This window comes from Rutidosis leptorrhynchoides, chromosome 8 (genome assembly GCF_046630445.1).
Source record: "Rutidosis leptorrhynchoides isolate AG116_Rl617_1_P2 chromosome 8, CSIRO_AGI_Rlap_v1, whole genome shotgun sequence".
Classification (NCBI taxonomy): domain Eukaryota; kingdom Viridiplantae; phylum Streptophyta; class Magnoliopsida; order Asterales; family Asteraceae; genus Rutidosis; species Rutidosis leptorrhynchoides.
In genome coordinates, this window is record NC_092340.1 from 14,520,407 (window position 1) to 14,542,844 (window position 22,438).

A 22,438-nucleotide genomic window follows, 5' to 3' on the forward strand; every position below is an offset into this window, starting at 1 on the left:
CAGGAAAATCAGCTACAATTTCAACTCCGATGCTAACACCGACAGCGTTTCATGATATTCATCATCCAACTACATTTGCTCCAGGAATATCAAATACATTTACGAATGCAGGAACACCTACACCAGTGCATCATCAGAATTATACAACAATTTCTCAACTCACTCCTTTAACCTCGCAACAAAAGAGTAATTAAATAATTCAATACTTATATTTAATTTTTATTTAAAATTCTAAACTACTGGATTATCTCACAATTTTCTGCAGCATTTCACTTACTAAATATAATCAAATTATCTTTCAAAATATGTTAAAGGTTACAAAGACGCGAGGAAGGATAGAATTGAATTTCTGAGACAACGAAAGTCCAATCAACGGAGAAAAAGATTCAACCTAACACCTATACCGTTTGATATTAGTGGTGACTGTACTTCAGGTGTTAATCAAAGTCGCATAAAAGGAATTTCAAAGGGTAATGATAATCACATACGCTTTATTTTTTTTTTTATACTAAAACATTAGTTCTCACTCAATAATTAGTGTACCAAATAAAATTTAAGTTCAATAACATTTTTAATATACAAATTACTATGACAAGGGTGACATGTCTTTTACATGCTCTGCTTGTGGCGCAAAGTTGTGGAAAAAGGAAACTAAGCGTGGTTTAGGAACAAAAGGATTACCAGGCGCATATTCTTTGTGTTGTCTCAAAGGCAGAATCGCTCTACCTGAATTCACCAAGTCACCACCAAAACTTTTAATGGATCTATACACCAATAAACATCCCAAGAGCAAGCATTTTATTGAAAATGTTAGGCAATACAATATGGTATTTGCATTCACATCTATGGGAGAAAAGGTTGACAAAAGTGCAAACAGAGGTAGAGGTCCATATACATTTCGCATCCGTGGACAGAATTGTCATAGGTTGGGTGGCCTAATACCGTCATCTGGATCGTCTCCAAAGTATTCACAACTATACATTTATGATACCGCAAACGAAGCAAGAAACAGAACAAACACTATCGGGTACTACATAGTATACTTTCCTTAATAAAAAATGTTTTTTTTTAATTTAAGCTACAGCACCTCTACTTTATTCTAATTTATTATTGTTACTTTTATTTCTAACCTGAGCTTTAATTGAAAACAGAGGAAAAAACGGGAATCAACCAACTTCTGCTAAAAACAAGTTAGACGATTTACTAATACAAGAGTTGATGGACCTATTAGATGACTGCAACCCTCTTGTCAAGATGTATAGAATCGCACGTGATCGTTTTGAAGAAACAAAGACTGCAAATTTTAAGATCAAACTAATTGCTCGACGGAGTACAGACGGTCGTAACTACAGCCTCTCAACGGTTGATGAAGTGGCAGCATTAATAGTTATTGATATAGACTATAATTTTGATAAGAGGGATATAGTCGTTGACAGTCAAAAAGAGGGTGTACAAAGAATCAGTGAGTTACACCCTCAGTATTTGGTGCTCCAATATCCTCTGTTGTTTGCTTATGCTGAGGACGGTTACATATTGATCATCGAGTAATTGAAGGGACAACATAAAAAAAAAAAAGCGGGTAACTATGCGAGAGTTCTTTGCTTACAAAATTCAAGAAAGAGAAATTCCAACTTTAGTTCACTTAGCACGTAAGCTTCAACAACAACTATTAGTTGATGCGTACACAATGGTTGAGTCAGAACGGATTTATTACATCCGAAAGAATAAAAAATTACAGAGGGCAGATACGTTCTCAAACTTGACAACCGCTAATCTTTTAGGTGATGTTGTTAACAGTATGCTGGGTAACAGAGTTAAACTTCCTTCCTCATTCACCGGATGTACAAGGTATATGCTTGAAAACTATCGAGATGCTATGGCATTGTGTCGAGTATACGGTTATCCAGACCTGTTTATTACTTTCACATGCAATTCCAAATGGCCGGAAATTAGTAGGGCACTTGAAGGTACATGATTCAACCCTGAGGATAAACCAGCCTACCAGTCGAGAATGTTTAAAATTAAACTAGATCGACTCATGAATGATATAAAGCACAATAAAATATTTGGTACCGTAAAAGCTGGTATGCCCTTACATTTAACTTTGTATTACATATGTTTAACTTAACATCTATAATAATTGAAATTTTTCTACTTTCTTCTTACAAAATAATTATATGCTCTACGATAATCTTTGTTACTTTACCACAAACCACTTAAACTGACCAATTATTAATTTTTAATTCATTTTTTTCCAGATCTATACACGGTTGAGTTTCAAAAGCGTGGGCTACCGCATGCACACATATGCATCTTTCTTGAAACTACCTGATGCGGAAGATATTGACGAGTATATTTGGGCAGAACTTCCAGATAAAGATGAAGATCCTGAGTTATATCAACTTGTGTCAGAGTTAATGATACATGGACCGTGTGGTGAGAAAAATCCTAACTGTCCATGCACCGACATCGAAAAAAATGCACCAAAAATTTTCCAAAACCTTTTTCCGATGTTACAAGTTTAGACACAAATGGCTACCCGGTTTATAAGAGAAGAGATCATGGGAGAAAGGTCATGAAACAAGGACACGAACTTGATAACGGATACGTTGCGCCTTATAATCCTCTATTACTAAAAAAAATATCAAGCACACATAAATGTCGAATTTTGTAACCAAGTTGGAGCAATTAGGTATCTTTTTAAATACATCCACAAGGATAATGATAGGGTTACAGCAGGAGTTTGCGATGAAGATACGGATGAAATCAAACAATATTATGACTGCCGCTACGTATCGTCATGTGAAGCCGTATGGCGAATGTTAGCTTTTGATATCAACCATAGAAATCCAACGGTAATTCGTTTAGCGTTCCATTTGGAAGACCAAAATTCAGTGATATTTGATGAATCACAGCCAATTGAAGATGTGTTGGACGACCCGTCCGTAAACATTTCTCAGTTTCTTGAATGGATGGAGATGAATGAAAAAAACAACGATGCCAAACAATTGACATACGTTGAATTTCCAACCAAGTTTGTTTGGAACAAAGATACACGACTCTGGTCACCAAGGAAGGTATTCACAGGATCGATAGGGCGAATCCATCATGTTTCACCTCAAACTGGTGAACTGTTTTTCCTTTGGATATTGTTGAACAAAGTTAAAGGTTCTACATGTTACGAAGACATCCGAACTGTTAATGGTATTGTATGTCCAACTTTTAAAGCCGCATGCTATGAGATGGGTTTGTTAGATGATGATCAAGAGTACATTGAAGGAATCAAAGAGGCAGGTACATGGGGTTCTGGCAATTGGCTTCGAAGTTTCTTTGCTCGGCTACTTTTGTCTGAAAGTCTAAGCAGACTAGAAGATGTATTCGAAAAGTGTTTTGATTACTTAGCTGTTGATATCATTCCTCAAACCATGTCAGGTAAACTTATGTCGAACACATTTATGTTGTTTATTATTATCGTATCCATATTAATTACTTTAAAATCCTTTTAAATAATAATAGAAACCAGACTGATAATTACATTCTTTTAATTAAAATCTACTATTTTGCAGGTATTCAACCTACTCGGGAAATGATTCAAAACCTAATTTTGAATGACATTCAGAGAACTCTTCAATCAAACGGGAAATCTTTAAGCAACTACAGCTCAATGCCAATCCCTACCACATCGTCATTGAATTTGTCTGAAAACCCTCTTATTATTGATGAATTATCATATGATATGTCTGCATTAGAGTCCGAGCATATTGAGCTTATTGGTAAACTTAATTCTGATCAAAAAATCGCTTACGAGACAATCAAAAATGCTGTTAATGCAAACAACGGTGGCGTTTTCTTTTTGTACGGATATGGTGGTACTGGGAAAACTTTTTTATGGAAGACTTTGTCCGCTGCTTTTCGCAGTGTAGGGGAAATAGTTATAAACGTTGCTTCAAGTGGGATAGCTGCGTTGTTATTAAGTGGCGGTAGGACTGCACATTCCAGATTTGCAATACCAATCGACCCAACCGATGAATCATTCTGTCGTATCTTACCTAATAGTAACTTAGCTGCATTAATCAGGAGAGCTAACCTGATAATTTAGGATGAAGCACCGATGGTAAAGAGGATATGTTTTGAAACAATGGATCGTTATTTTCGCGACATATGTCATCCAATAAACCCTGATAGCATGGATATTCCATTTGGAGGCAAGGTTATTGTTTTCGGTGGTGATTTCAGACAAGTTCTTAAGGTTGTAACACATGGTAAGAGAGAAGATATTGTAAATGCTACTCTGAACTCCTCCTACCTATGGGATTATGTAACTGTTCTCAAATTAAGAAAAAATATGCGGTTATCAAAAGTCCCTTCGGGTCCTTCAATCGAGGAAAACGAAAAGGAACTAGAAGACATACGCAGTTTTTCTCAATGGTTGCTAGACATAGGTGATGGAAATGTGAATCCAACTGACGATGGTATTTCCGATATACAAATGCCAGAAGATGTTTTAATAACTGATGTGAATGATCCAATTGGATCTATTATTAGCTGCATCTATCCGAATTACCTACTAAATCTTGGAAACCCAACATAGTATCAAGAATGTGCCATACTAGCCCCGACACACGAAGTGGTCAACATAATAAACGATCGAATGATGGACTCACTAGAGGGCGAAGCAAGGTCATATCTTAGTTCCGACAGTATATGTCAATCTGACAGAGACGCTGATTTCAATAGTGAGTTGTACATGACTGATTACCTGAACAGTATAAACATTGGTGGTTTACCAAAACATGATTTACGTCTTAAAGTTGGAGTACCAGTGATTCTACTGAGGAATATTGATCAATCAGGTGGATTGTGCAATGGTACAAGATTGCAAGTAATTCAACTTTGTGAAAAAGTTATAAAAGCAAAGGTTTTAACTGGCACCCATGTAGGAAAGATTGTTGCTATTTCGCGAATGCTAATTGTACCTTCAGACAAAAGAATTCCTTTTCATTTTCAAAGGAGGCAGTTTCCAATTGCCGTTTGTTTTTCCATGACGTTTAACAAGAGCCAAGGCCAATCATTAGCCAATGTTGGTTTGTTTCTACCAAAGCCTGTATTCAGTCACGGTCAACTATATGTTGCATTGTCTAGAGTTACATCAAAAAAGGGGGCTCAAGGTGCTTATTTTGAACAAAAACAATGAGTTATCAAATACAACGAAGAATGTTGTTTTCAAAGAGGTGTTGCAGCATTTATAAAGTCAAGTAAGTATTTTAAATACATATATGTTACCTTCTTACTATTTATTTCTAACGTTAAATATTAGAATGCTTTAATTGCAGATTGTATATCAACAGTGCATAGTAGCTTGAAATGGTAAAATACTACATAAAAATTTACTGTCTGATATTTGATACTACATGTTGCAAAATTTTAACTTGGAATAAAGTAACTACTATAATACTTGATTCATGTTAGTGACCATTTGTTTTCCTTCTGTAGTTGACTGCTCAGTCTTCAATGTATCAGCAATATATTAGCCTGCGGTAACATATATTTGTCAAATCTTACACACAAAGGCGTATGTTGGTTGAAGATAACATGTAACACATCAAAAAGGAGTATGGACAATAACGGTAGCAAGCAAATAATCAGACTTTCTGTACTGTTTTTTGTTTTTCAAGTTCAAATTCATCTTTTAAATGTGTTTGTATTTATACTTAAGTCCTGATATTAAAGACTTTAGATTATTTACATGTTTATGTAACTTTCTCTTGACATTATTTTGTAGTCATCATTTAAAGGATTTTGTATATTTACATTTCATTTTGTATTTATCATTTTGTATTATCAATGCTTTCTGTTAAACTCATTCGGTGATACTCATGAAAACACTTTTGTGTTCATCATTTTCATGATATAGAATTTATCATGCTTTATGATTACATCCTTTTGTATTCCTCATTTAAATGATTTACAAATTACATTGTAAATTTGTTTAACAAGTTCAACCTCATCACCTAATTGATTATTTAGTCAATAGTAAGTTATGAAATTAAATACTAAAGTATAGTTACATGTTTAAAAACCTAAAGAATTAGCAAAGATCCACTACAAAACTTAAAAGTAATAACACTAGAACTGTCCATTATATAAAATTGTTAGCCCAACAAATATATTCGGCCCAATCATGTTAAAAAACAGCTTATTTTATGAACCGCCACATAAAAACAAATACCTATTCAGCAAAAAACCCTAACAAATGGCAGTTCAATCCACTCTAAACCTTCCTGTTACCTAGAAGTGTCGTCTTCCTCTAAAGGATTCTGTTAAGCGTCATCGTCTACATACGTATTAAACAATCTGTTCATCATCAACAACACTCGCTAACAATAACTTGTCATTTTTAGTCAAGTAAGTGTTATTCATTCGTGTTTAGTTATCTGTTTATTTATGAATTGTTTGAACTTCGATTGAGTAAATGATTTTTATTCACAAAGCAATCGACTCAACTGATTACTTCTGATTATTGGGAACTACAAACAATCGGAAATAAGCATAATTATATGAATATGTTAGACTCAACATTATGTTTGTTCAATATCATGCATTTACTTGTCTGCTGTTATAATTTTTATTTTACAGCATCTTCATTTAAAATTTACAAAACTATATAAACTGTCACATAATTTATAATATTAGTTTATTAGTGTTTATTGAGATTATTTAGTTATTAATCACTCAAAACCAATTAACACCTGTGATATTATTTGAATACATTCTATAATGTACAAATGTTTTTTTACAAAAAATATTATAAATTATAAACCACAGTTTCATTTACTATACTATTTATGTTTATAAATTATTTATCAAATCATTTAGTGAATCTTCTAATAATGTAAAAAATATAAAACTGTTACACATCAATTCTTTGTTTCTGTTAAAAAATCACATTCTCTAGAAAATTCGAGTTGTTCTTAATAAACAAAAATTCAATATAATTCAGTTTATTCCCATTATATCTTTTATTTTACAAGTATGTTACAACAACATATTCAAACAAATCAACGCATGTAAAACAGATAGAAGGCCCAAAAATGTACTTCTTATTAATGCTGCACCTTAACCAATTAGCAAATTTTACAGAGTCAATGGCGATCGAGCAAAGCAAGCTGCATCGCCCGTCATTCATCCACACATTCTCCCGTTTAGATGATATATTAGTGGTATTGTTAATGTTGAATCTTTACATTTTTATTATACTGTATTTATTTATTGTTCATAGTCATATACAATTGCCTTTTGATACAAAAAATGTCTATTTTTATACAGCCTCTGCCATTATCTTGGTTTCGCGAATATTATCATGAGACATTACCTACACAAAATGTTTGGATCCACACTTTACAAGGCTATAAGTCAGAAGTGGCTTTCAGCATACACGATCTCACTTTATTTCTCGGTGATGGATTCGGCAAAATCATTATCGATCTTAAAATTAAAATGTCTGACATTATATGTATTACAGCTATTGATATATTCAATTATGAGTTAGTTATTTATTCGAGAAGAAAAATGGCTCCAAAGAACTGGTTCAATATCACCAAAAATTGGGTCAAAGTTACATAATTGCAGCTAAAATTGTTCGAAAACGCCCATTACAGGAGATTCCCTTCATTCATGCAGATTGTAGATGGTTCCAACGTTAACGTTCTGGTAGGTACTTTATTGATAAATACGTAAATTTACATACAAAAACTTTATAAAACAACTTTAAAATTTTTCATTCAATCTTGTCATATTATCATGAAGTACAATCCTCCCACTTTCAATGGAACCGAAGGACCGGTTGCTCTCACCCGATGGTTCGAACAAACAGAAGCCGTTTTTAGCATAAGCGGTTGTCGGGACCAAGATAAGGTCAAGTTTTCCACCCTCACTCTCACCGGTATTGCTCTCTCATGATGGAACACGTATGTACAATCGGTGGGTATCGATGAAGCCCTTACACTCTCTTGGACCGAATTAAGAGAAAGAATGATCACCGAATACTTCCCGCGCGAAGAGACTCGAAGGCTCGAACAGGGGCCAAAAAATTTAAAAATAGCCCGAGATGACCTCGAAGCTTATAATCAACAGTTTGCCGAACTAACCTCAATTTGTCCAAACCTCCGGGCTCCCGGGCCCCAAGGAGTTGAGTTTTACATGGATGGCCTCCCTAAGAGCATTCCACATGGGGTAATGCCATTAAGACCCGCCGACCTACAAGAGGCTGTGATGATAGCCCGTCGATTTATAAAAACAGTAGATGAAATTGAAGCGCCGGCACCAACGGCCGAGGCCCAACCGGTTAACAACAAAAGAAAACAGGAAGCCTCTCCATCAAGCAACCACAACCACAACGACTCCACCAAGAAGCCTTTCACCCCCGGCGGCAGGAAAAATTATGCTGGAACACGACCTTTTTGCAACACGTGCCACAAACATCATTATGGAAAATGTGGTGAACCATTTTGCATCAAGTATCAAAGAAGTGGCCATGTGGCTCATAATTGTAAGGGTGCCGCCCCCGTCGCTAAAAAGGTGCCCAGTGCACGCAGAAGGGGTGCTTGTTTCGAATGTGGACAACTGGGTCATTTTAAGAATGCATGTCCCAAGAAGAACGCCCACCCCAATGTACGCGAATGAGCTTTCAACCTTAACACCTAGGATGCCCGGAACGATAATTAGTTACGGGTACGTTTCTTCTCAACGACTCTTATGTTTCATGTTTATCCGATTCGGGTATCGATAAATGTTTTGTATCCAAGGCTTTGGAGCCTACTCTTTGCACTCCACCCCTCCCCCTAGATATTATTTATGCCATTCAAGTGACCAACGGAAAACCATTACGTATCGATAAATTTTATCGAAGGGAGTACGTTAAACTTATTGGGTGGATAATTTGAATTTTGACTTGATACCTATAGAACTAGGGAGCTCAAAACCTATTCGTTAAGAAGAAAATGATTCCTTACATGAGTATGGATTATCGTGAACTAAATAATTCCGGTTGAGAACCGATATCCTCTTCCCCGTATCAACAACCTCTTGAACCGTTACAAGGATCTCGCGTGTATTCCAAATTCGACCTTCATGCTGGTTATCATCAATTGAGGGTTAAGGGAGACAATGCCTCCTAAACCGCTTTCCGAACTCGCTACGATAGTTATAATTTTCTTTTAATATCGTTTTAACTAAGGCTCCATCCATATTCATAGACCTCCTGAATCGCGTATGCAAACTTATCTAGACAAATCCATTATCGTATTTACAAATGATGTCTAAACCTATTCAGGTAAACAAGAAAATGAACAACGTCTCCGTCTTACGCTCGAACTATTGAGAAAGGAGTAACTCTATACCGAATTCTCCAAGTGAGAATTTTGGTTAAACGAAGTTCAAATCCTAGACCATGTTGTTAGTGGTCAAGGTATTACAATAAATCTCGCAATCGAAACCCCGCGTAATCGGGAAACCCTCACGACTCTTACTTGTATTCGTAAAATCTTAGATCTCGCCGGTTATTACCGTAGATTCATTTCCGACTTTTCTCGTGTTGCTCGTCCTTTAACCCCGTTAACTCACCGAGGAAAGAATTAAACCTCTCCGTGTACGAAATTTGAACGCGATTATTCACACCAACCTTACTAGCTAAATTCGTGTAGCACAATGGAATTCAAATATGGAAATATTTCTACTTGAACGCCTGAAAGGCATACTCTATCGACTCAAAATCAAGGAAACTGAAATTCGTTATTTTGCACGAAGAATTTGCATACTTATTTATGGATCCGATCAATCTTCTTGTCATCATGTACCACGATACATAACTTTGCTATTTCACTATGACCGTCTGATATTACTGGGACCCAAGATGACACACAATCCAAGGATACCTCCTTCTTCTTTGACTTATCGCTCTTATGCTTCTGATATGGCCAACTACTACTCAACTCCGAACTATACAACTACGTGTACTATCTCGTTTTCCCACCAAGTCTCAACATTTGACCACTAGATGCGCGACATTGTTACCTCAAGGTGTGAATTCATCCTATTCTAAGTTCTCATTTCACTCCTCGCTCGCACTTCCGTATAAGCAAACTTTTTATAAAATTTCTCAATGGAGAGAGAAACTCTTCACATTATATTAGTATTCGCCACGAGGGTGAATAGTCCTAACGAACATTTTCGGAAACCGATAGATCTTCCGCAGCGCGGACCTCTTGAGAGACGAAACCTGTTCAAACGTGTTTAAAAAAAAAAAATTTCTAGTTCGGCACGGCGTGCCATCTCCATTAAAATTTTAGATCGGGATACTCGTCTCACTTCTAAATTCGGGATGCCTTACAAGGAACCTCGGGGACCCGTCCAAACATGAGTACCACGTATCATCCACAAACCAGCAGACCAAACAAACATACAATTCAAATCTTCGAAAGACATGTTACAAACTTGTATTGTTGCCTTTAGTTGTCTCCTCTCACACAGTAGTTACCACTCGTGTATTAACGCCGCACCTTTCGAAACCTTACATCACCACAAGTGTTGTTCTCCTATTTCGTTGGACCGAAGTAGGTGACAAGCAAATCATCAGATTCGAAATCATTTAAGAAATAACCATTGAGATAATTCAAGCCCGAGCAGGGCTCAAGACGACCCGTAATCATTAGAGGAGTTATACCGAGGTTAGATGAAAATCTCTCAAGTTCAAAGTCAGTAACCGCGTAACATTGAAAAACCGCACCTTGGAAAGGTGTAATCCATTTCGAGAAATTGAGGAAAGTTATATCCGCAATATTGATCCTTTTGAAAATCTTGGGGCGTATTGGAACTGCCTCCTACTGTTTAGATCTCCTGACTCAATTAAAGTTTCCGTTTACCTTACGTTTCATGTAACAAACTTAGAGACGTGTTTTGCGGAACAGGAATGTGCTATCCTTCTAGATAAACCTACTATGGATGACAAACTCCCCTTCGTGGGAAAACCGGTTGAAATTGTGGATCGTAAAATCAGGCCTTAATACAACGTGAAATCCCGAATGTCAAAGTTCATGAGAATGCCCAAGGACGTATTTTCACTTATTCATAGCATTGACAACATAAGGTCTCGAGTAAGAGACATCGACTATTACTTCCAACTAAATTTCGGGACGAAATTTCTTGTAAGGTGTGGATAATGTAACATCCCGCATTTTTCCGTTAAATTATTTTAACGCCCGTCTTTTTATTTTAATAATATCCTTCGTAACTAGATTCGTATCCTAAATTAGCTAACATTCTTAATAATTTTGTTATTGGATTATAACGTCTCCCGTACTCTAGTGAAATTCAAATAATTCGTTTGGTTAATTCACGCACCCGCACCCGAACTAGAGGGACTAAACTTGCAAAGAGGCCAAAGATTTGACTAGGTCAACTAGTCAAACCTTCAACCTCCTCCTCTCATTTCTCTCTTTCTTTCTTTTTCATACTTCCATTTTCTCTCAAGAACTCAAAACAAGATTCATCATCTAAATCCGATTTTGGAGGCTAACATCAAAACAAATTACATATTTGGAATCCTCTCTTCATCCTCTACAACTTGATACTAATTTCATCTCATTTGGGTAACTTTCTAAAATTACTAGATTTTTTGTTCTTGATGTTTTAACTTATAAAGTTATTAGTTAGTGTCTATGGCTCAAGTATAACATGAATACATGTTTTGTTTGCTCGATTTGTTGTTTTGAGTAACTAGTTTGAACATTTGAAATGGGTGTGCTTAATCCTTGCTTTTGGTTGATTAAATGTTGATTAAATGTTAAAGTTCATGTATTAAATGTGTTACTAGCATCATTAGCTTCATTTTGATGTGTAGGTTGATTTAGAAAAGCTTCATTTACAAAATGGTTGAATTCATGATTTTGATTAGGGTTTGATGAACTCTAAAATGAACTTTTGATGCTTTGAATGCCATGAAATGTTATTAGTTAGTGATTAGTTGTATTGTATGTTTCATTACCTTCAAAACGGCGTATCGTATGTGTAAATTAGATTCCCGAGTCAAGAAATGCGTTTTATGAACTTGAAACTTCAATTTTGAATATTTAACGATCATTTATTGAGATTTTCATTGTTGTTAATGATTGAATTGATTCATGAAATGTGTTTAGTTGTATTCCTCTTTAAATTACCTTTCCAACGATATAAGATACGTGTTTTGAATGTTAACGAGTCAAAAGTTATGATCGTTTGAAGTTGAAATCGTCTAAGCGTTAAACTGCCCCAGAATTGCTGCACCAGACACAGATGCGGCGCATCTGCCTTGGATGCGGCGCATCTGAGGCAGACTGCCCAAAAATGTCAATTTTTGCTTAATTCTAAGTATGCTACGCACCCCCGATCAACATGAAACTTGGCCAACATGCTCATATATGATTTCTAAGCTCAGGAAAATAGTTCGGGACCCGACCCGACCCCGTTGACTTTTTCATTGACTTTGACCAAGTTTGACTTTTAGTCAAACATAACAAAACACTTATGCAATCGTTCTAATCTTATTTTATACTTGATTCTTGCATGAAACTTGACAACGTGATTCACATGCTATATATTCGAGTCGTAACGAGCCATAGGACTAATTGAACATCTTTGACCTATAATGTTTACCATTATTGATACGACCTATTTGTTTAGGTCAAGACTAGCATTGTTCTTTGCACACGTTACTTGTTGAAGTACTACTTACTCGTGCACACAAAGTGAGATCATAGTCCCACTTTTACTCTTTTTGAACTTACATTTGGGATGAGAAAACATAAACATTTCTTTTACTAAGTGAACACAAGTACGGGAAAACAAACATTCTACATACGAGTTTAGAACAAAATCCTTAATTCGATTATCATTAGTTACACTTGCCGGGTGTAAGCGAGAACTTATGTTGTATGGATCCATATGGGTTTGACAAACCCTCATTCAAACGGTTCGCTACCGTTTACGAATGAAATATATTTTCGTGAAACAGTGTATGTTCTAACACTATTGTGATAGGGTTCTATGGAAGGAAAGTTAAGCATTGATAATTGGGTGCTCGTGAAACAAACTTTTGGAATGTATTACTATTATATCAATATTACAAATCTTGTGGTTCATTTATACTTACTTACTTAAACCTATGATTTCACCAACGTTTTCGTTGATAGATTTCTATGTTTTTTTCAGGTCCTTGAACGTTTTGTGATACATGCTTCCGCTCATTACTTTTGATGCTTGCTTGGATATCGAGTATACATGCATACGTGGAGCGTCTTTTGGCTACTTTTAAATTGTGTCGCATATGTTTCAATTGTACTTTAAACTTTGTTATGTAACTAGTTGTCGAACTACTTTGTAAACCTTGAAACATCCTTACTTTTGAAATAAATGCGACATACTTTTGGTCAAACGTTGTTTTAAAGACTTATGACCACGTAACGGGACCTAAGTAGACGGCGCCGTCAATGACGATTTTGTCGGGTCGCTACAAAAGCATACAACAAGTTTAGTGTTTACAATAGGCACGACGGCCATTAACAAACGTGATACAAGTTCGACCCATTACAAATGATAGTTTATAATCCAAACGACACTTCGAGCATGGTTTGGGGCTAAACTACCCAAAAAGTTAGGCCAACTTCCAAAAGCTCCAACAAACATCATCAAAGGACACCTAGTGCCCAACAACCCCTTTCCCTTTATCCGCACCTGCATCTAAAAAGAATAACAACGAGAGGGGTAAGCTAATGCTTAGTGAGTGCAACAATTATACGATTACATATACAACCTACTTACTTGCAATCACTTATGAATTTACCGCATACATGCTAGCAATATAAATAATCATACCATCACAAGTATAATACTAAACCTTCCACCATACGAGCTAGCATAACAATAGCATATAGTATAAACAACATAATATGCTACAATCCACACACACACGACCATGGTTAACCAATCGAACGAGGGAACGGTATTTAAAGGACCGTCGAAGTTCATAACAACCATTAGTGCACTTAACACCTCGTACACTAACCCCACGGGTGGCATCTTAACACTTCGATACTTCACCCCAGGTGATGTCTTATGAAATGTCCCGTTCTTATTGATTAAAAACGTTCCATATTAATTGATTTCGTTGCGAGGTTTTGACCTCTATATGAGACATTTTTCAAAGACTGCATTCATTTTTAAAACAAACCATAACCTTTATTTCATAAATAAAGGTTTAAAAAGCTTTACGTAGATTATCAAATAATGATAATCTAAAATATCATGTTTACACACGACCATTACATAATGGTTTACAATACAAATATGTTACATCGAAATCAGTTTCTTGAATGCAGTTTTTACACAATATCATACAAACATGGACTCCAAATCTTGTCCTTATTTTAGTATGCAACAGCGGAAGCTCTTAGTATTCACCTGAGAATAAACATGCTTTAAACGTCAACAAAAATGTTGGTGAGTTATAGGTTTAACCTATATATATCAAATCGTAACAATAGACCACAAGATTTCATATTTCAATACACATCCCATACATAGAGATAAAAATCATTCATATGGTGAACACCTGGTAACCGACATTAACAAGATGCATATATATGAATATCCCCATCATTCCGGGACACCCTTCGGATATGATATAAATTTCGAAGTACTAAAGCATCCGGTACTTTGGATGGGGTTTGTTAGGCCCAATAGATCTATCTTTAGGATTCGCGTCAATTAGGGTGTCTGTTCCCTAATTCTTAGATTACCAGACTTAATAAAAAGGGGCATATTTGATTTCAATAATTCAACCATAGAATGTAGTTTCACGTACTCGTGTCTATTTTGTAAATCATTTATAAAACCTGCATGTATTCTCATCCCAAAAATATTAGATTTGAAAAGTGGGACTATAACTCACTTTCACAGATTTTTACTTCGTCGGGAAGTAAGACTTGGCCACTGGTTGATTCACGAACCTATAACAATATATACATATATATCAAAGTATGTTCAAAATATATTTACAACACTTTTAATATATTTTGATGTTTTAAGTTTATTAAGTCAGCTGTCCTCGTTAGTAACCTACAACTAGTTGTCCACATTTAGATGTACAGAAATAAATCGATAAATATTATCTTGAATCAATCCAAGACCCAGTATACGTATCTCAGTATTGATCACAACTCAAACTATATATATTTTGGAATCAACCTCAACCCTGTATAGCTAACTCCAACATTCACATATAGAGTGTCTATGGTTGTTCCGAAATATATATAGATGTGTCGACATGATAGGTCGAAATATTGTATACCTGTCTATGGTATCTCAAGATTACATAATATACAATACAAGTTGATTAAGTTATGATTGGAATAGATTTGTTACCAATTTTCACGTAGCTAAAATGAGAAAAATTATCCAATCTTGTTTTACCCATAACTTCTTCATTTTAAATCCGTTTTGAGTGAATCAAATTGCTATGGTTTCATATTGAACTCTATTTTATGAATCTAAACAGAAAAAGTATAGATTTATAGTCGGAAAAATAAGTTACAAGTCGTTTTTGTAAAGGTAGTCATTTCAGTCGAAAGAACGACGTCTAGATGACCATTTTAGAAAACATACTTCCACTTTGAGTTTAACCATAATTTTTGGATATAGTTTCATGTTCATAATAAAAATCATTTTCTCAGAATAACAAATTTTAAATCAAAGTTTATCATAGTTTTTAATTAACTAACCCAAAACAGCCCGCGGTGTTACTACGACGGCGTAAATCCGGTTTTACGGTGTTTTTCGTGTTTCCAGGTTTTAAATCATTAAGTTAGCATATCATATAGATATAGAACATGTGTTTAGTTGATTTTAAAAGTCAAGTTAGATGGATTAACTTTTATTTGCGAACAAGTTTAGAATTAACTAAACTATGTTCTAGTGATTACAAGTTTAAACCTTCGAATAAGATAGCTTTATATGTATGAATCGAATGATGTTATGAACATCATTACTACCTCAAGTTCCTTGGATAAACCTACTAGAAATGAGAAAAATAGATCTAGCTTCAAAGGATCCTTGGATGGCTTGAAAGTTCTTGAAGCAGAATCATAACACGAAAACAATTTCAAGTAAGATTTCCACTCGAAATAAGATTGTTATAGTTATAGAAATTGAATTAAAGTTGAATATGATTATTACCTTGTATTAGAAAGATAACCTACTATAAGTAACAAAGGTTTCTTGATCTTGGATGATTACTTGGAATGGATTTAGAAAACTTGGAAGTAAACTTGCAATCTTGGAAGTATTCTTGATTTTATGAAACTAGAACTTTTAGAATTTATGAAGAACACTTAGAACTTGAAGATAGAACTTGAGAGAGATCAATTAGATGAAGAAAATTGAAGAATGAAAGTGTTTGTAGGTGTTTTTGGTCGTTGGTGTATGGATTAGATATAAAGGATATGTAATTTTGTTTTCATGTAAATAAGTCATGAATGATTACTCATATTTTTGTAATTTTATGAGATATTTATTGCTAGTTGCCAAATCATGGTTCCCACATGTGTTAGGTGACTCACATGGGCTGCTAAGAGCTGATCATTGGAGTGTATATACCAATAGTACATACATCTAAAAGCTGTGTATTGTACGAGTACGAATACGGGTGCATACGAGTAGAATTGTTGATGAAACTGAACGAGGATGTAATTGTAAGCATTTTTGTTAAGTAGAAGTATTTTGATAAGTGTCTTGAAGTCTTTAAAAAGTTTATGAATACATATTAAAACACTACATGTATATACATTTTAACTGAGTCGTTAAGTCATCGTTAGTCGTTACATGTAAATGTTGTTTTGAAACCTTTAGGTTAACGATCTTGTTGAATGTTGTTAATCCATTGTTTATTATAACAAATGAGATGTTAAATTGTTTATATTATCATGATATTATGATATATAATATATCTTAGTATGATATATATACAGTTAAATGTCGTTACAACGATAATCGTTACATATATGTCTCGTTTCGAAATCATTAAGTTAGTAGTCTTACTTTTACATATGTATTTCATTGTTAATACACTTAATAATATATTTACTTATCATTTAAAATAATTAACCAAGTATATCAATATCTTAATATGATTCATATGTACCTAGTAAGACGTTGTTATAACGATAATCATTATATATATCGTTTTCGAGTTTCTTAAATTAATAGTCTCATTTTTATGTATATAACTCATTGTTAAAATACCTAATGAGATACATACTTATAATAAAATCATGTTAACTATATATATAACCATATATATGTCATCGTATAGTTTTTACAAGTTTTAACGTTCGTGAATCACCGGTCAACTTGGGTGGTCAATTGTCTATATGAAACCTATTTCAATTAATCAAGTCTTAACAAGTTTGATTGCTTAACATGTTGGAAACACTTAATCATGTAAATAACAATTTCATTTAATATATATATAAACATGGAAAAGTTCGGGTCACTACAGTACCTACCCGTTAAATAAATTTCGTCCTGAAATTTTAAGCAGTTGGAGGTGTTGATGTATCTTCTGGAAATAAATGCGGGTATTTCTTCTTCATCTGATATTCACGCTCCCAGGTGAACTCGGGTCCTCTACGAGCATTCCATCAAACCTTAACAATCGGTATCTTATTTTGTTTAAGTCTCTTAACCTCACGATCCATTATTTCGACGGGTTCTTCAATGAATTGAAGTTTTTCATTGATTTGGATTTCGTCCAACGGAATAGTGAGATCTTCTTTAGCAAAACATTTCTTCAAATTTGAGACGTGGAAAGTGTTATGTACAGCTGCGAGTTGTTGAGGTAGCTCCAGTTGGTAAGCTATTGGTCCGACACGATCTTTAATCTTGAATGGTCCAATGTACCTTGGATTTAGTTTCCCCCGTTTACCAAATCGAACAACGCCTTTCCAAGGTTAAACCTTAAGCATGACCATTTCTCCAATTTCAAACTCTATATCTTTTCTTTTACTGTCCGCGTAGCTCTTTTGTCGACTCTGGACGGTTTTCAATCTTTGTTGAATTTGGATGATTTTCTCGGTAGTTTCTTGTATTATCTCCGGACCCTTAATCTGTCTATCCCCCACTTTACTCCAACAAATCGGAGACCTACACTTTCTACCATAAAGTGTTTCAAACGGCGCCATCTCAATGCTTGAATGGTAGCTGTTGTTGTAGGAAAATTCTGCTAACGGTAGATGTCGATCCCAACTGTTTCCGAAATCAATAACACAAGCTCGTAGCATGTCTTCAAGCGTTTATATCGTCCTTTCGCTATGCCCATCAGTTTGTGGATGATAGGCAGTACTCATGTCTAGACGAGTTCCCAATGCTTGCTGTAATGTCTGCCAGAATCTTGAAATAAATCTGCCATCCCTATCAGAGATAATAGAGATTGGTATTCCATGTCTGGAGACGACTTCCTTCAAATACAGTCGTGCTAACTTCTCCATCTTGTCATCTTCTCTTATTGGCAGGAAGTGTGCTGACTTGGTGAGACGATCAACTATTACCCAAATAGTATCATAACCACTTGCAGTCCTTGGCAATTTAGTAATGAAATCCATGGTAATGTTTTCCCATTTCCATTCCGGGATTTCAGGTTGTTGTAGTAGACCTGATGGTTTCTGATGTTCAGCTTTGACCTTAGAACACGTCAAACATTCTCCTACATATTTAGCAATATCGGTTTTCATACCTGGCCACCAAAAATGTTTCTTAAGATCCTTGTACATCTTCCCCGTTCCAGGATGTATTGAGTATCTGGTTTTATGAGCTTCTCTAAGTACCATTTCTCTCATATCTCCAAATTTTGGTACCCAAATTCTTTCAGCCCTATACCGGGTTCCGTCTTCCCGAATATTAAGATGCTTCTCCGATCCTTTGGGTATTTCATCCTTTAAATTTCCCTCTTTTAAAACTCCTTGTCGCGCCTCCTTTATTTGAGTAGTAAGGTTAGTGTGAATCATTATATTCATAGATTTTACTCGAATGGGTTCTCTGTCCTTTCTGCTCAAGGCGTCAGCTGAAATGTCCCGTTCTTATTGATTAAAAACGTTCCATATTAATTGATTTCGTTGCGAGGTTTTGACCTCTATATGAGACGTTTTTCAAAGACTGCATTCATTTTAAAACAAACCATAACCTTTATTTCATCAATAAAGGTTTAAAAAGCTTTACGTAGATTATCAAATAATGATAATCTAAAATATCCTGTTTACACACGACCATTACATAATGGTTTACAATACAAATATGTTACAACAAAATAAGTTTCTTGAATGCAGTTTTTACACAATATCATACAAGCATGGACTCCAAATCTCGTCCTTATTTAAGTATGCAACAGCGGAAGCTCTTAATAATCACCTGAGAATAAACATGCTTAAAACGTCAACAAAAATGTTGGTGAGTTATAGGTTTAACCTATATATATCAAATCATAATATTAGACCACCAGATTTCATATTTCAATACACATCCCATACATAGAGATAAAAATCATTCATATGGTGAACACCTGGTAACCGACATTAACAAGATGCATATATAAGAATATCCCCATCATTCCGGGACACCCTTCGGATATGATATAAATTTCGAAGTACTAAAGCATCCGGTACTTTGGATGGGGTTTGTTAGGCCCAATAGATCTATCTTTAGGATTCACGTCAATTAGGGTGTCTGTTCCCTAATTCTTAGATTACCAGACTTAATAAAAAGGGGCATATTCGATTTCGATAATTCAACCATAGAATGTAGTTTCACGTAATTGTGTCTATTTTGTAAATCATTTATAAAACCTGCATGTATTCTCATCCCAAAAATATTAGATTTTAAAAGTGGGACTATAACTCACTTTCACAGATTTTTACTTCGTCGGGAAGTAAGACTTGGCCACTGGTTGATTCACGAACCTATAACAATATATACATATATATCAAAGTATGTTCAAAATATATTTACAACACTTTTAATATATTTTGATGTTTTAAGTTTATTAAGTCAGCTGTCCTTGTTAGTAACCTACAACTAGTTGTCCACAGTTAGATGTACAGAAATAAATTAATAAATATTATCTTGAATCAATCCACGACCCAGTGTATACGTATCTCAGTATTGATCACAACTCAAACTATATATATTTTGGAATCAACCTCAACCCTGTATAGCTAACTCCAACATTCACATATAGAGTGTCTATGGTTGTTCCGAAATATATATAGATGTGTCGACATGATAGGTGGAAACATTGTATACGTGTCTATGGTATCTCAAGATTACATAATATACAATACAAGTTGATTAAGTTATGGTTGGAATAGATTTGTTACCAATTTTCACGTAGCTAAAATGAGAAAAATTATCCAATCTTGTTTTACCCATAACTTCTTCATTTTAAATCCGTTTTGAGTGAATCAAATTGCTATGGTTTCATATTAAACTCTATTTTATGAATCTAAATAGAAAAAGTATAGGTTTATAGTCAGAAAATAAGTTACAAGTCGTTTTTGTGAAGGTAGACATTTCAGTCGAAAGAACGACGTCTAGATGACCATTTTAGAAAACATACTTCCACTTTGAGTTTAACCATAATTTTTGGATATAGTTTCATGTTCATAATAAAAATCATTTTCTCAGAATAACAACTTTTAAATCAAAGTTTATCATAGTTTTTAATTAACTAACCCAAAACAGCCCGCGGTGTTACTACGACGGCGTAAATCCGGTTTTACGGTATTTTTCGTGTTTCCAGGTTTTAAATCATTAAGTTAGCATATTATATAGATATAGAACATGTGTTTAGTTGATTTTAAAAGTCAAGTTAGAAGAATTAACTTTTGTTTGCGAACAAGTTTAGAATTAACTAAACTATGTTCTAGTGATTACAAGTTTAAACCTTCGAATAAGATAGCTTTATATGTATGAATCGAATGATGTTATGAACATCATTACTACCTTAAGTTCCTTGGATAAACCTACTGGAAAATAGAAAAATGGATCTAGCTTCAACGGATCCTTGGATGGCTCGAAGTTCTTGAAGCAAAATCATGACACGAAAACAAGTTCAAGTAAGATCATCACTTGAAATAAGATTGTTATAGTTATAGAAATTGAACCAAAGTTTGAATATGATTATTACCTTGTATTAGAATGATAACCTACTGTAAGAAACAAAGATTTCTTGAGGTTGGATGATCACCTTACAAGATTGGAAGTGAGCTAGCAAACTTGAAAGTATTCTTGATTTTATGTAACTAGAACTTGTAGAATATATGAAGAACACTTAGAACTTGAAGATAGAACTTGAGAGAGATCAATTAGATGAAGAAAATTGAAGAATGAAAGTGTTTGTAGGTGTTTTTGGTCGTTGGTGTATGGATTAGATATAAAGGATATGTAATTTTGTTTTCATGTAAATAAGTCATGAATGATTACTCACATTTTTGTAATTTTATGAGATATTTCATGCTAGTTGCCAAATTATGGTTTCCACATGTGTTAGGTGACTCACATGGGCTGCTAAGAGCTGTTCATTGGAGTATATATACCAATATTACATACATCTAAAAGCCGTATATTGTACGAGTACGAATACGGGTGCATACGAGTAGAATTGTTGATGAAACTGAACGAGGATGTAATTGTAAGCATTTTTGTTAAGTAGAAGTATTTTGATAAGTGTATTGAAGTCTTTCAAAAGTGTATAAATACATATTAAAACACTACATGTATATACATTTTAACTGAGTCGTTAAGTCATCGTTAGTCGTTACATGTAAGTGTTGTTTTGAAACCTTTAGGTTAACGATCTTGTTAAATGTTGTTAACCCAATGTTTATAATATCAAATGAGATTTTAAATTATTATATTATCATGATATTATCATGTATGAATATCTCTTAATATGATATATATACATTAAATGTCTTTACAACGATAATCGTTACATATATGTCTCGTTTAAAAATCATTAAGTTAGTAGTCTTGTTTTTACATATGTAGTTCATTGTTAATATACTTAATGATATGTTTACTTATCATAGTATCATGTTAACTATATATATATATCCATATATGTAGTGACCCGAACTTTTCCATGTTTATATATATTAATTGAGATTGATATTTACATGATTAAATGTTTCCAACATGTTAAGCAATCAAACTTGTTAAGACTTGATTAATTGAAATATGTTTCATATAGACAATTGACCACCCAAGTTGATCGGTGATTCACGAACGTTAAAACTTGTAAAAACTATATGATGACATATATATGGATATATATATATAGTTAACATGATACTATGATAAG

The 22,438-nt window shown here is 34.3% G+C and overlaps 3 protein-coding genes across 3 annotated transcripts in view; all 3 read left to right on the plus strand.

Moving 5' to 3' along the window:
• The first annotated feature begins 1,585 nt into the window (after positions 1-1,585).
• LOC139863180 (uncharacterized) lies at positions 1,586-4,099 on the plus strand. Its single transcript, XM_071851828.1, has 4 exons — positions 1,586-1,891; positions 2,259-2,413; positions 2,693-3,432; positions 3,567-4,099. The coding sequence occupies exons 1-4, from the start codon at positions 1,586-1,588 to the stop codon at positions 4,097-4,099; spliced, it is 1,734 nt and encodes a 577-aa protein (XP_071707929.1).
• Positions 4,100-4,138: 39 nt separating this feature from the next.
• On the plus strand, positions 4,139-4,591 carry LOC139863181 (uncharacterized). Its single transcript, XM_071851829.1, has one exon. The coding sequence runs from the start codon at positions 4,139-4,141 to the stop codon at positions 4,589-4,591; it is 453 nt and encodes a 150-aa protein (XP_071707930.1).
• Positions 4,592-4,654: 63 nt separating this feature from the next.
• Positions 4,655-22,438, plus strand: part of LOC139863182 (uncharacterized) — a 105,615-nt gene continuing 87,831 nt past the window's right edge. The window contains exon 1 of the mRNA XM_071851830.1: positions 4,655-5,168. Within this exon, the coding sequence (XP_071707931.1) occupies positions 4,655-5,168 (514 nt within the window). The remainder of the gene's footprint in view (positions 5,169-22,438) is intronic.

Bases quoted from the DNA above. Each gene is read 5' to 3' on its own strand.
- LOC139863180 (XM_071851828.1), top strand. From the start codon at position 1,586: ATGCGAGAGTTCTTTGCTTACAAAATTCAAGAAAGAGAAATTCCAACT. The intron at 2,414-2,692 runs GTTAATGATACA...TGGAGCAATTAG, and splicing joins TTATATCAACTTGTGTCAGA to GTATCTTTTTAAATACATCC. The intron at 3,433-3,566 runs GTAAACTTATGT...ACTATTTTGCAG, and splicing joins CATTCCTCAAACCATGTCAG to GTATTCAACCTACTCGGGAA.
- LOC139863181 (XM_071851829.1), top strand. From the start codon at position 4,139: ATGGATCGTTATTTTCGCGACATATGTCATCCAATAAACCCTGATAGC.